General features: G+C 34.3%; 2 protein-coding genes across 3 annotated transcripts in view; one reads left to right on the forward strand and one right to left on the reverse strand.

The window, feature by feature from the left end:
• The window catches only part of LOC130635664 (glutamate-rich protein 6-like), a 30,261-nt gene extending 23,476 nt beyond the window's left edge, over positions 1–6,785 (reverse strand). For both annotated transcript variants that reach the window (XM_057445076.1, XM_057445074.1), the window contains exon 1: positions 6,626–6,785. The gene's annotated coding sequence lies outside the window, so the exon portion shown is untranslated. The remainder of the gene's footprint in view (positions 1–6,625) is intronic.
• On the forward strand, positions 1,019–14,277 carry LOC130635666 (glycogenin-1-like). Its single transcript, XM_057445078.1, has 6 exons — positions 1,019–1,176; positions 7,555–7,702; positions 8,861–9,198; positions 9,741–9,867; positions 10,842–10,998; positions 13,594–14,277. Exons 2-6 carry the CDS (start codon positions 7,563–7,565, stop codon positions 13,909–13,911), a joined length of 1,080 nt encoding a protein of 359 aa, XP_057301061.1. The 5' UTR covers positions 1,019–1,176; positions 7,555–7,562; the 3' UTR covers positions 13,912–14,277.
• The last annotated feature ends 103 nt before the right edge of the window (positions 14,278–14,380 follow it).

Genomic DNA, 14,380 nt, shown 5'->3' on the forward strand with positions numbered 1-14,380 from the left:
ATGGAAATACGTTTCATCAGATTCAACTCCAGCCGACGATACCTCGAGAGGAATCTTTGGGAGGATAAGAAAGCTTGACCGGCAGATCAATCATTCATGGCAGCAGAAAATGATCCTGAACTGAGAAGATATTCCAGGAAACAAGGAAAAAACACAACACGTGCTTAATGTTTTCTGGGAAAGATGGAGGACAGAATTCCTGAATGCCTCACAGAAAAGAAAAAAGTGGCAGAAGACAAGAAGGAATTTTTAAGAGGGCGATATCGTATTACTTAAAGATGATGAATGGAGGAGAGGAGTATGGCCCATGGCAAGGATGGCTAGTGTGGGGGAAGGAAAAGAGAAACGCGTACGAAGTTGTACGCTGAGGCTCGGTAATATAAAGATAGGATCAGCATTAGTCAGACCGATCACAAAACTGGTGCTAATATAAGAAAATAAATATCGAATCCCCGACGAGGAGCCTTCAAACTGAGACAAATGAGTTGTAAGTGGTGTTAGAGAAGCCTTCGAATCGAAGAGCCATGAACGTCAAGATATGCCAATACATCTTAAAGGGGGCCAGATGAAATGGCCCCATTGGGATTTCGTGTTTTTGTTGTATATATTTATATTAGATCGGAATGGATGGCGGTGTGCGTGTTGTGCATGCCAGTGTCGTAATGTATTGTCTCTCTGTTAATCGTGTGTAAATATGTATGTACATATATTTGGCTGTCCTCAATTTAATGGGCATTCTGTACTGTGCGAGTCTTTTTAAAGAACAGTTTACTACGTTGAAAACTGCACAAAATTTGAGAATAGTATTTCGACTGTCCTTAAGGTGTATTCTTTTCGATACAAACGCGCAGCTAATACTTGCAATCTCGTTCCTAAGACTGAAAGATCATTTTGGTTTGTTGGTAACGAAGAAAACGGCCGAAAACAAGATTGCGGGTTCTTACCCGTTCTGCATCCTGGGTCCTGTTGTTGTTGCTAGGTCCCGGGTCCTATTATTCGGGCATGTTGAGTGTGCATGCATGCGCAGCAGCGCAATGCTTTCGTTTTCAGTACCTGCTTTCCTGTTCGGTCTTGTATATTATTGTTGTTGTGTTGTGGGCAGGGCCTGGTCAATAGGCCTCCCAAGAGCGATTACTCAATTGATCACAGATTAGTTTTCTCTCATAGCATTAAGAAGTAAGTATATAGCTATATTCCAAATAGTTGATATGACTATAGTTAAGCTCAGTTAAATTTTTTTTTTGATGGGGGGATTTTTTCCCCACATCCCTTTGCAGCATTTTTTCTTCTTTTCGTTTTGCTTTATGTTTAGCTAGCACTATATGTCAATATCATTTTTTAAGGCTCTCAGATCTTGCACAATTAGATATTTGTGCATATTTTACATGGCTAGCCTAATACATATCGAAGGATATCCCCATTTTTTCCAGGACGGACCTTGGTCTTTAAATGAGGAGTACTAGAGTAATGCTCATTTTTTGAGGTACGCAGCCCAATTACCGTATATACCGCCCTATTTACGTGATTGTCTAAACAACCAGCTTTAGCGACGATCTGGCAACCCCGCTCACCACATAACGTCATGGTTTCGACTATAAGCCATCTTTAAATATAAACAACTTTGCAAAAATGCCGGTGAACAAGGCGGATGTTTGCGCAGGGGCAAGTGTGAAAGAAATCGTCAAAAACGTCCTTTTTCCGTGATTTGCGCCTTAATTCTGTGATGGGTTTTTTGCAATGTGAAATCCACTGGAATTATTTCTGAAGTCCATTTTATGATTAAAATGGTTGTAATACTTGGAGAGTTGTCTCAGATGGATGTTGTAGCTGCTTGAAACATCGTCATGTACCTTTTTCTGATGCTCAAAAAAACAGACGTGACAATAGGAAAACTTTGTGACGCGAATTACCAAATTGGATCTGTGGAGGAGGGCACACGTTGTTATAAAAAAATGTTCTTAAAAATATTCATCAGCCTGTCTAGATTCATAATGATATAGGTTTGTTTGGTATTTAATGAATGATTACAAAGATAACAATAGATTAAAATGTCACACCCCCACTGCACAAAATTTTCCCATGTGTGATCTACCTCAGCAATGTTTCGGTGAAAAAGGTAATATGGTACATCATGGACGCTAGGCCCAGGATATCATGTCATAGCCAGCCATTGTTGTCAGTAAAAAGAAAAAGTTACTAAGAAAGGTTAAATCACGGAATTAAGAAGTTCACAGAATTTGGTTGGTATATGCTAGGCTACTTGCACTGCCAGACAACGCCCTAAATCCATCAGCCCACACTGTTTGAAATTTTCCCCATTTTCGTTTCATAGCTCGGATTAACAAGAGGCTATGGTAACATTCACCTATATTAAATCATTGCTAAAAGAGATCCAACCCCTATGTTCTATGGCTTTGACAAGCCAGGGTTCCCATGATTCTGAGATTTTTTGGTTTGTCATATTTGTTTTTATGATCAATCACATTATTCCAGTTGGGACCATACTTGGCTTTCATAAACAGTTTAGTTCTCGTATTTGAAATGCATGGTCAGTATGTACCAATGTAATTGTTTATAACTCACAAAACAACACACCATGCATGTCATCATGTTTGTCATGCTAGAGTCAAAGAACTCACTTCTGAAAAGTAAAAAAATAACGTCCTGCTGGAATTCATCCATACAATAAGTAATAAGACTTTCATTATGGTGGTAGTTGATATAACATATATATTATATAATTGTGTTTCTTATGAGAACTATGTAACTAATTAAAAAACTTCCAGTATGTTGTTTTATCAATAAAACATATACACTTAACATATTTCGAAAACAACACGGCAAAAAATAGTTAAATAGTTTTTGCACCGACATTTTGCTCTCCAAAAAGGATAATTACATTAAAGGTCTCTAGATAATTGGGTAAGAAAATGTAGAGACTTGATAGTTCCTGGGGCAAAGCCCAGAGGCAGACCGAGAAAGACTTGGCAGGAGGTTATAAAGACAGACTTGATACAGAGGAAGTTGAGTTTAGATCTACACAGTCTAGATCAGATAGGAAGAGGGTTGTTAGTATACCCCGTCCAACCCATGCTAGCATGGAAAACGGACGTTAAGCCGAGAATGATGAATGATAATGATGATGATGTCTGTACCAATATAAAACAAAAGCCAGCTTAGTTCTTACATATTTTGTTGGTTTGGGATGTCACACATCATACATAGTTCAACTGGATTTGTAAGATGATGGATAAAGATTTATTACACATAATTGTTTAAGGTTACTGTAAAGGAAAAAACTCACTTGACAAGTAGTGTCAGAAAAACTCTTATAATATATCAATACTTTTATATTTTATCTTATTTTTTTTTGGTTCTGAATGCTTGATGAAAGACATATTTGATGGTGTTATTTTCGTGAGACGTTGATTTTCCAAAGAGAAAATATAATTAAATAAACACACACCACTTTTTTTTACTGTACGTTTTAAAATGGCTTCTTTTTCCGAATGCGTTGTCGCAGGCTTCTCGTTTTTGCACCATTACATTCAGCATAAATTAAATTCAAAAAGGTTCCCGGATTTTTTTTTCTAATAACGTCATTATGAAATTATTTGTAATAATTTATAATTATTCAAAAAACTGCATATTTTTTTCTTTCTGTCATCATAATTCGCTTATAGGTAATTTATACTTAAAAATCCGGGGACCTTTTGTGCATAATTTATTCAGCTTTTCATTACCAAAAATTTCAGTGAGCCAATAGGAAGCTTTCGGAAAAAGAGATCACAAACATAAAGGCATGTATGCGAAAATTTACTAACGAGATATTTGTTTTTAAAGATTTTCATAGGTGTTATGAAAATGTGTGAACTGAGTGTGCAGAAAGATGATAGAAGTGCGAACTTTCTCTTTATGCTGAATATGCGTGCGCCCCTTCAAAATTATTATTAGACAGAAGTCAGGGTACAAGACACAGCTTTATAAACATAGCGCAATTAAAAAATGCTCAAGACAAGAGTAGCACAAAAGAAAAAAATAATTGAGAAGAATATGAATACGGCTGCCTAAGAAGTTCTTAAAGAAATGGGTTTGTTGGGGTAAGTTGAAAATATAAAAATCATAAATTTCATGTTTTTTTTATTACACAATCACAATATTTTCAGTTCCTAGATTCGATGGTAATCTTTTCATTGGAAACCTGATGGAATCAGTAAAAGTATGCCAAAAACGTGGAAAAGTTAAACAAATCCGTTATGTGCACTATTGTATGTGGGCTCGTGAGTTGAAGGTTAGAATATCAATGTTGACTAAATTTCAAAAATATGTATCAACTTAGTTACCATGTCCTTTTACAAATTGTTCGGAAATTTGTATTTGTTCTCTTGTAGGTGAAGGAAATCAGGACTGAGGATGCCCATTACAAATATTCAGAGTCGATAGCATTTATTCGAGATATTGCACCTGGAGACATAATCGGCGAAACTCGAGAATCTGCGTATGAAGTAACATTGGAAACATTTTGTGATTGCTTAGGAATACCAAAACAACAATTATAAGAATATAAATATTTACAAAAATACGCTACAAATGAAAAACGTCACAAATTGTTTATTATTTGCGCTGCTCCTCGTCCTCTACGACCCCTTGATCAATGAAAATACTGGTAACTATATTGCTGCGAAACAAAGATACGACAAACAAAAACGTTGTGATAAATACCTGAGGGCTTCCATCATGATTAAAATAAAAACTAGGTTCGTGCTGTGTGTACCACTTTATATATCCCAACGTGTCTACTTCGCCTCTTTTTTTCTTCCCATCCATGACTTCGCACTGTCTACAAGAGCTGCTCTTGAAAACAATATCTACCACTTGCGCAGTATTTTCCGCTATTGCTGATACAATTCCCATCTTGGCTAACCATCCTCTGCTGCTCCACGATCCATCGAACGAAGTTGGTAAATCTGTGACAGTTGTTTCTGTGTCATTATTTATAATAGCTTTGGCCCTTTTTGCTGCTTCTCTCATATTTTTCTGCATCAAATCGAATGCTTTCTCTACTATATACTTTGTGTGTTCTGAAAATGCAGGTCTACTGACAGGTTGCGATAGCCCAAGTACACTGCAAAATTTTTTTAAACCTCTCTGTCCTTTTCCTATGATTCTGCTCGCAAGCACACTTTTTCTATTAATATCGAAAACCTTTTCCGATTTGTTGTGTAAAATCCGTCATTGTCGATGTGGGTGCGCAACTTTCATTTGAGCAGTTGAAGCTCAGCTTTGTTGCTAATCCCCCCCTAAAATTAGATTTCTTCTTAACCTCTACTTTTGAAAAGTATTGTCTACAAACAGCTTGTTCCTTCACATATCCTGATAACAGTTTTATGTTCACTATCCAAGAACTACTTTCCGTTACATCTTCGTTGTCATCGAAGTCATCCTCCATATCAGAAAATGAACTCTCATTACTGTAATCATTTTCTCCCTATTCAAATTTTTTTTTATGACTTGCTGATGATTTCATTGAAGGTGTATTTTCACCAACATTATCAAACGACGACCCTTTACTTATACTAGAAACCTTTTTTAGCAGGCGAAGCTAAACTATTAGTTCTATTTTTTTTACGTTTTCTCGAGGAACGGAAAAGATTACTTTATAACTATATTTCGACATGATTCCAATTTAATATTAAGGTTTCCGAAAGCATGGCACATAGTCGTATAAATGCACAGATTTTCACGTCGACTTGTTAGATAATTTTGTTTGTTATTTTTTAAAAAGATGATTACATGTTATTGTTAGGACAATTATCTACACCAGCTGACTTCAACTTTTTTACTATCTCAGATCTCATATGCACACTCCTTAACTTTAAATTTTAATGATTTTTTTTTACAACAACATTTACATATATTTATAAGTCGATGGTGAAAATAAACTATCTAAATAATATTATTATGCATATTTGGAGTTCCATATCATGCATAATGTTTACAAAAAATATGCCCAACTTATTTTGCACATATTTTGTCGTAGGTGTGAAGAATATAACACCTCTGAAAGGCTTTTTCCAGAAAAAAGGGATGTTCCAAATGTTTTTATGGAATATAAAATATGTCATTCGAAAGAGAATTTTTTTTCTATATGTCATAATTTTTTTTGCAAAAAACCTAAAAAAAAAATTGTTTCCTTTACAGTAACCTTAAACTTTTTTTTTGAAACTAGCAAAGTAATTTAAATATTTATTGTCTTTCAAGATAACACAATTTCATAATAAAATTGAATACACTTAATATATACTTATTTTTTTCAAGTGATAACTCATGTCCAAAACTATATTTATAGCAGTGAAAGATATTTATTTCAAAACATAATAAATAAATACAGATCATCACAGGAGACACAGTTTTTTATTTAGCATTCCCTTGCTTTGTTCATTAAGAATGTGTTTGTTTACATCCTCACAAAATTACGTCACACGAGTTAGTGGTTTGCTGAAAAAATGCCCCATTGACACTGTCATGGTGGAACCATAGTACTACTTTAACCTTAACCATCTCGAGAACCAATGCTCACAAATATAAAAATTTATTTCAAAAGATGATGAATAAGATTACTTACAGACCATCACAGGAGACAGTCTCTAACCAACATTCAATGATGCATGCTGTGAATTTAACGATGTCAACATGTATTTCACAAACAATAAAAACATACAATTTTTTAGTTGAATTTTTCGAGTTGTCTGTTTTCGTTTTTTTAGTGAAGAAAAGAAATAGCGATTTTTTGTGTACCTGTGTAGTTGAAAATCTATAATGTATTAACAAATATCTTATTATATTATATAATTGTTTATATAACGTTTATTTTTTTTAAGATGTATTGTTTTAAGCACATTTTTTTACATGTTATATATATACATGTCTTTCTTATTAAAAATTTATTGTTGATCTGTAAGAATTTTTTTGTGTTCAATGATCAGATTAGTTTTGTTTTATTTCCAAATTTATGTGTAAAATGAAAAAAAATGCTCTTCTCTGCTTGGAAATACTCTAAGCAGAATGATTTTTAGCATTATAATTGGCTGGCTAATCTACAATATGCTGCAAATATATAAAAAATAAGAAAAATATTATTCACAAATTAGGTGTTTCTTTTTAAAAACAATGTGAAAAGAGTTAATAAATACAACAAGTACTGACCCCTACATGTTAGAACGGGTTTTAAAAACAAACACGAATACAATGCATACCCTAACCCATCAACAATAGAAAAAAAAATTAGAAAATTATTGAATCCTGCCTCTTTTGTTGTGTTAAACAAAGCATTTCCTGCAAACCTTCAGAACAAGAACATTTTAAGTTTAGGAAAGCAAGCTTAATTTTACTGTGCATTTACCTAGATTCTTCTTAGGATGAGTGTTTTTTGAATCAGCAAAAACTTGCACCTAAACAGTCAGAGATTGTTGTGCACTTATGTGATTGTTCATTTGGGTTAGAAATGTGTATTGTATTAAAACCTTCATTTTATTTATTCTATCCTTATTGTAGTTTAAAACATGGACAAGGTATTTGTCAGTTTAACGACGAATGATGAGTATGCAATCGGTGCACTACTATTGGGCAAGTCATTGAAAAACACAGGAACTACAAAAAAACTAGTGTTAATGGTAACAGCTGGTGTCTCTGCAAGTAAAAGGTATGATGTGCTGATTTCATATGGTCTTTCAGGAGCATAGCATGCAAATGGCGGTGATCCTTCATCTGTTTTTAAATAATCTTTTTAAGAAATCTTCATCAAGGAACTTTAAATAAACTGCAAAGTTTAATGGGTAATCAAGAATTCTTTTTTTCACTTATGCATTGATGTTCACTTTAAATTATACAGACATTCGGACCCAAAATATAGATTCCTCTAAAATTCTAAGATTGTGTATGCTGACATCAATTTTTTTTCCTACCTGGCACAAGAATCTATAAATTAACTTGTGTCTGTCTGTCGGTCTCTTCGTTACCAGCTTTTTTTAGAACTGAATCATTAGCTTTTGCTAATTCTTTGCACAATCACAGAGAACAATAGACCCTTAGATGTGATGAAGCCAAATTTTTTAGAAAAAAATCTTATCAGCTCGAAAAGGGTGGATTTATACACAAAATAGCAAAAATATGGTTTTTAGGATAGTTCTTAGGACTGAATCATTAGTTTATTCTGATTTTTTACACAAAGACAGAGAATGTTTGGCCCTCAAATGTGACAAAATCAGTTTTTTAGGATTTTTTTTGCCCAATAATTTGTTAGCAAAATGAGTCAAAATTAAAAATTCGGATTTTCAAATTTTTCTGAGAATTGGATTATTAGTTTTTTCTGATGTTTTAAATCCATGTGGGTGCATTGAAGTTACGCTGTTACTAGTTTTACACAACAAAAAGTTGAGCGTAATGTTTATCTTGCAACAGGATCAATTATATTTACATTGTCACTAATATTTGAAAATGAAATTTAATTTGATTTTAATTGGGTTATTTTCCTCAATTAGAAAATGCCAGAATCTCCAACTATATGGAAAGGTTTCATGTGTTAATTGTTTGTCACATGTTTATGATTTTAAAATGCGAGGTATGCTGCGTGGATTTAGAAATATTTTGTTCTTCTCTCAAGGCCTCACCTTTGAAGTCTTATTAAATATCCTCAATTTCAGTGCAAAAATCTGAAAAGTCCTTAATTGTCCTCAATTTGTTTTTAAGAAAATATTATAATTTTCTCATAAGCTTGAAAATTCTCATCAAAAGTCCTCAAATCTTCTCAACTTCGTCTCTATAACCCTGTGTTGTTTTTTATAACATATTTCTTTTTTAGAGAAAAGTTACAAACAGTTTGGGATGAGATTGTGGACATTACCTTGCTTGACAGTCAAGATAAAGAAAACCTTGCTTTGCTTGCTAGACCAGAACTTGGCTGCACATTCTCAAAGTTGCGTGCATGGACTTTGACACAGTTTACGAAATGCGTCTTTTTAGATGCAGATACTTTAGTTTTGCAAAATGTGGATGATCTGTTCGAGAGGGACGAGCTGTCTGCTGTAGCAGATGTTGGTTGGCCTGATTGCTTCAATTCTGGTGTTTTTGTGTTTAAGCCAAATATGAAAACTTATGATGAGCTTTTAAATCATGCAAAGACGGTTGGAAGTTTTGATGGTAAGTTTAAATATATATTGCAATCTTCTTTTTTCTGTGAACAATAAGTTAAATGATAAAATAAATTTAATATGGTCGAATAATAGAAACCTTGTGTTCCAGGAACTTTCAGGACTGTGGACACCTTACTTTGGAAAGAGTACCATAATTTTACAAAAACCTTTGGAAAGAATTAATAAAAACATGCCATAATCAGCCATTTTGTCCTGGAACTGTCCTATAATTTCAAACAAATTTCTCCTGGAATAGTAAGAAAATAATGTCCTGGAATGTAGATTTTAATATTCAAAACATATGCTGTACTTACCTCTTAATGTGACATCCTCTGTGTACCTACTCGTATCCTCTGTGTACATACATTTGCTTTTTATATATGGAACATACTGTTTGGGTTTAATGATATTTAGCATAGAGCACTGCCAATTTAACAATTTTCAAGTTTTTTTTTAATATTTTCCGAGTTAGCAGATGAAAGTGCTATAATCTCAGCTTTGTGTTAAAAAACATTTCTTTTTAAAAAAGACATTTTAAAAAATTTTTAGGTGGAGACCAAGGGTTACTAAATGATTTCTTCAGTGACTGGAGTACTGCAGATATATCCCGTCATTTGCCATTTACTTATAACATGGTATCAAATATCTGTTACAGCTACGCACCAGCATTTAAAAGGTGCGTCACGTGATCTTTTTATATTATACCTGGTGCACACTTCATGTTAACCCACTATAAGAAAAAAATGATAACTTTCGTGAATAATATGCGGGCCATATTAGACTAGTCTGTGGGCCTTGGAAAAATTCCTGGGTTCGTCCGTCCTTTTTATACTGCATTATTTTGTGTCTCGCTACTTGCGTTACCATATTGCGCAGAGATACAGTATAACACAGCTATTATTTTAAAGACTAGCCGTTAACCCGTGGAAAAATCCACGGTTTTCGCGGACAGACAGACAAAATACGGCTATTATTAAAGAGACTAGTCGTTAACCCGTGGAAAAATCCACGGGTTCGCCCGTCCTTTAAATTCACCTGTCACAACAAAGTGGACAAAAGTATATCGCATTTGGCATTGGTGCGCATTATAAAAATTTCGTGATTCCGTTACGGGACGCGGCTCTCGCGGACACACAGACAAAATACGGCTATTATTAAAGAGATGATTTATCTGTTGTTCTTTGTGTATTGGTTGTGGACTATTCTGGTGTGTTATACTCAACTCAGAGGATCAATTAATGCTGGATAATTTTTTGCTGGTAGTTTTTTTATTTTAACGCAATTTACAGAATTTGTTTTATGATATTTGCAATCGTATGTTTTTGTAAGTGAAAAGTTTCTAAAAGAAATTTCTTTGCTTTTACTTTAAGGGATTTATTTTTGCAAATTGGGAAATGTTTTTGTTGGGTTTGATGTACAAATATCGGCCAAACTCGCAAAAAAGTCTCAGCAAAAATTTATCCTGCAAGATTTAACCCAATATTTATCAGAATGGTCCACGACGAATAAACAAAAAAACACAGCTACTTTATAATTCATCTTATATAACACGCATATTTTTAGGGAAAGTTGACGCTTTTTTCTTACAGTAAAATGTTCATTTTTTTTAGTTAAACCATTTTTAATGCCTGTGTTTTCTACTTTTTCTAGGTTCGGTAGGGATGTTAAAATAGTTCATTTTCTTGGATTAGTCAAACCTTGGCATCACCATTTTGACCATGAGACAGGTCAAGTTGTCTTGTTGAAGACGAATGCTTCTTCGTTATCTGATACGTTGTTTATTAAGATGTGGTGGGATCTGTTCAACGTATGTAACATTTCTTTTGTTTTTTAGTGTTTCTTTACATTTAAACTGCAATTACGAAAACACGGCGCATCAGTAAGGACACAATTTATTATTTTTTGGCAACACAATTTGCATCGTGAATAAGAAAGTATTCTAAACAAGACGCTAACTTTACAAGTTTTATGTAAGATGGACGCTTAGAATGACAAATGTTTTAACCGGAATTTCATGTCGTCAGATTTTGGTGTTTTCCGTGTTTACTACGGACAGCTGATTTTATCAAATCAGTAATTAAGATTTTAGGTAATTGAATATTCTCTTTTTTGGTTATTTTTCCTTCAACCAAATAAACATATGTTGTAACTTTTCGGTCAGGTAACGTCAAAATTTTAACTTTCGCAGGGGTAACATAAAATTTTCGGTCAGGTAACGTCAAATTTTCAACTTTCGCAGGGGGAACATCAAATTTGCGGTCAGGTAACGTCAAAATTTCAACTTTCGCAGGGGGAACATCAAATTTGCGGTCAGGTAACGTCAAAATTTCAAATTTCGCAGGGGGAACATCAAATTTGCGGTCACGTAATGTCAAATTTTCAACTTTCGCAGGGGGAACATCAAATTTGCGGTCAGGTAACGTCAAAATTTCAAACTTCGCAGGGGGAACATCAAATTTGCGGTCAGGTAACGTCAAAATTTCAAATTTCGCAGGGGGAACATCAAATTTTCGGTCAGGTAACGTCAAAATTTCAAATTTCGCAGGGGTAACATCAAATTTTCGGTCAGGTAACGTCAAAATTTCAAATTTCGCAGGGGGAACATCAAATTTTCGGCCAGGTAACGTCAAAATTTCAAATTTCGCAGGGGGAACATCAAATTTGCGGTCAGGTAACGTCAAGAGTTTTAAATTTCGCAGGGGGAACATCCAATTTGCGGTCAGGTAACGTCAAAATTTCAACTTTTGCAGGGAACATCAAATTTTCGGTCAGGTAACGTCAAAATTTCAAATTTCGCAGGGGTAACATCAAATTTTAATGCAGTTGCAACCATATTCGCCTGTTACACTGTTATCAGAAATTGTCGCAAAAAGAAAAAAAAATGGGATCCTGGCTGGGATCCAGGGGGCGCTGTAAGCCCCTGGTGCTGACCCTAGAAGACAACGCATTTTTAGAGTCCTAAAACACGTAAAACGGCAATATTTAGTGAGATAGCCTGCAAGTTCTCTGGTTGGATAACATCAATTTTCATGCAGTGACAGAGACAATTTTAGCAGAAAATAAAAAAATTATTACTTGGCAAAAAAGCCTCCCTAGCCCCCCTGAAGAAGCGTCCATTCAAGTCATTTAAAGTCGTTGATTTAAAAAAAAACTAAATCACTTCACTTCATACCTGTAGTAGAGAATTTTGAATCCAGTAAAATGCACATTTATCATAATTCGCCTTTAGTGTATTGAAAATGCCTTGGCGACTGCTGCTGACGATAGGATGAACCAATAGGTCGCACTACTTCGTATATGTGATTGATGAAATAAAAAATTTCTAACTCTCACATTATACTAAGTTAATTTTTGATCTTCGAAAATTCCCGCGAAAACCGTTAAACTTAGTCAACCGCGAAAATTATTCGCGCTTTTTTTCGCCAATCCTTAAATTCTTTAATTGCAAAAAATAAATTAGGAACATAATATTCTCGAGATTTTAAGCATTCGCGAAATCGCAAAATTTTTGACCTGAAGAATTGATGTCAGAGTAAAAAGAGATTGCTTGTTTTCATGAAAACATTTTCGTATAGTAATCAAAATGCGGATATGAGTGATGGTTGTATCATTCTTGGCATCTGATTTTATGTGTAAGCATGTAAAAATTCAACAACACTCGGGTATGTTGACTCGAAAATATTTTTACTGCATGCTTATTTTAAAACATTTTCCAATTGTGTTTTTATAACAAAATCATTTTTAAAGATGTTAATAAAGTTGAAAACATGTCTTAAAAATCCTCTTTTGTTAATCCCTCCTGGATTATAATAACTTTGGATCCTATTTACCACAAAAGGTTTTGACCACCTTGTGAGCTCACCTAATTCCGAGGCGTTTCGGTCCCAGTTTTCTTAAATTACCTCAATTTGAGACTCTTATTTAGTCCCATATTTTTAAGCTTAAAAGTTCGTAACGTGCCATTATATGACAATTTAAAAAATGATAAGGCTTACCTAAAATTGGGTCAGAACCCCTCCCCCCCCCCCCTTCCCCTGCCCCTTTCAAAGACCATGCTAGGACCATAATTTGACACCATAGTCTAATTTTACCATTTGCATTTTTCTATTGGAAACAAAAATTATTTTTTGGTTATTTTAGAAGAAAATTTAGATGTATACTATTTTATTAAATTTAAATGGTTATTGGGTTGAACGAAATTTTTACCTTCTGAACCACGTACGTGAAAGAAAAGCGGTATATTTTTTTTAAGAAATTTAATTCTTGCAAAATAGCTAAATTTGCGAAAATTAATTTTGTCAGGTATAATCTCCGGAAAGTTGTTCAGGCATAATCATTGTTAATGCCGCCATGTATTTGTTTGTGAGTGATTCTCTATGATCACTGTTTTTCATTACTATAGTCCATGGAAGATTCTGTGACAGCTCCTATAGCTGCCCAATCAGATTTACCGCCATCTTGGCAGAAATGGCAAGACACACGAACCCCCTCCGAACGTTTGGTTGATCGCAAAGCAACATGGGAGGCCGGCCGACCTGACTACACAGGCGAAGATCAATTCGATAATATCTTGAAGCATTTAAGCACCATGATGCTACGTAAACCCACTACGACAATTTCAACTGCTGTGACGTCAAGTGGAACGTCGACGACAGGTACGACGACAAAATCGGATGCAGCGAGTAGGTCACGTGATGCGACTAAAACCAGTAAGAAGTAGTCGGTTAAGAAATCAAAAAAATATAAATAATTTTTTTAATCAGCGTTTATGTTCATTTTTACTAAATATTTATAAAAAAAATCTTTAAATTAAAATGTTTTGAATGTTTTGATACGCTGGTGAATGTTGTGCTGTGAATGTTGTGTCCATGTGTTGTCGAAACGTTTTCCGCTAATCGAAAACTTCACTGTGTTACGTGTGATTTTTGTATCGATGATTTTCCCGAGTTATTTTTTAGTTAATGTGGAATCCCTTTCAAATAAATGAGTTCCCCATTGTATTTTGCTTCTTGCGAAATATAATGTCAGATATATATATATACTCTTAATCTAAACATGTCAGATTAATACATTTATGTTTTTGTTACATTCGTTTGAAACTTTCCCTGCGTGTCCATGTTCTTTTCAGCTGAAGTGTAAACTCGTCAATCAATCAGGTGATCAATCACAGATTTTCTTGACGTAAATGG

The sequence above is a fragment of the Hydractinia symbiolongicarpus genome, chromosome 3 (genome assembly GCF_029227915.1).
Source record: "Hydractinia symbiolongicarpus strain clone_291-10 chromosome 3, HSymV2.1, whole genome shotgun sequence".
Lineage (NCBI taxonomy): Eukaryota > Metazoa > Cnidaria > Hydrozoa > Anthoathecata > Hydractiniidae > Hydractinia > Hydractinia symbiolongicarpus.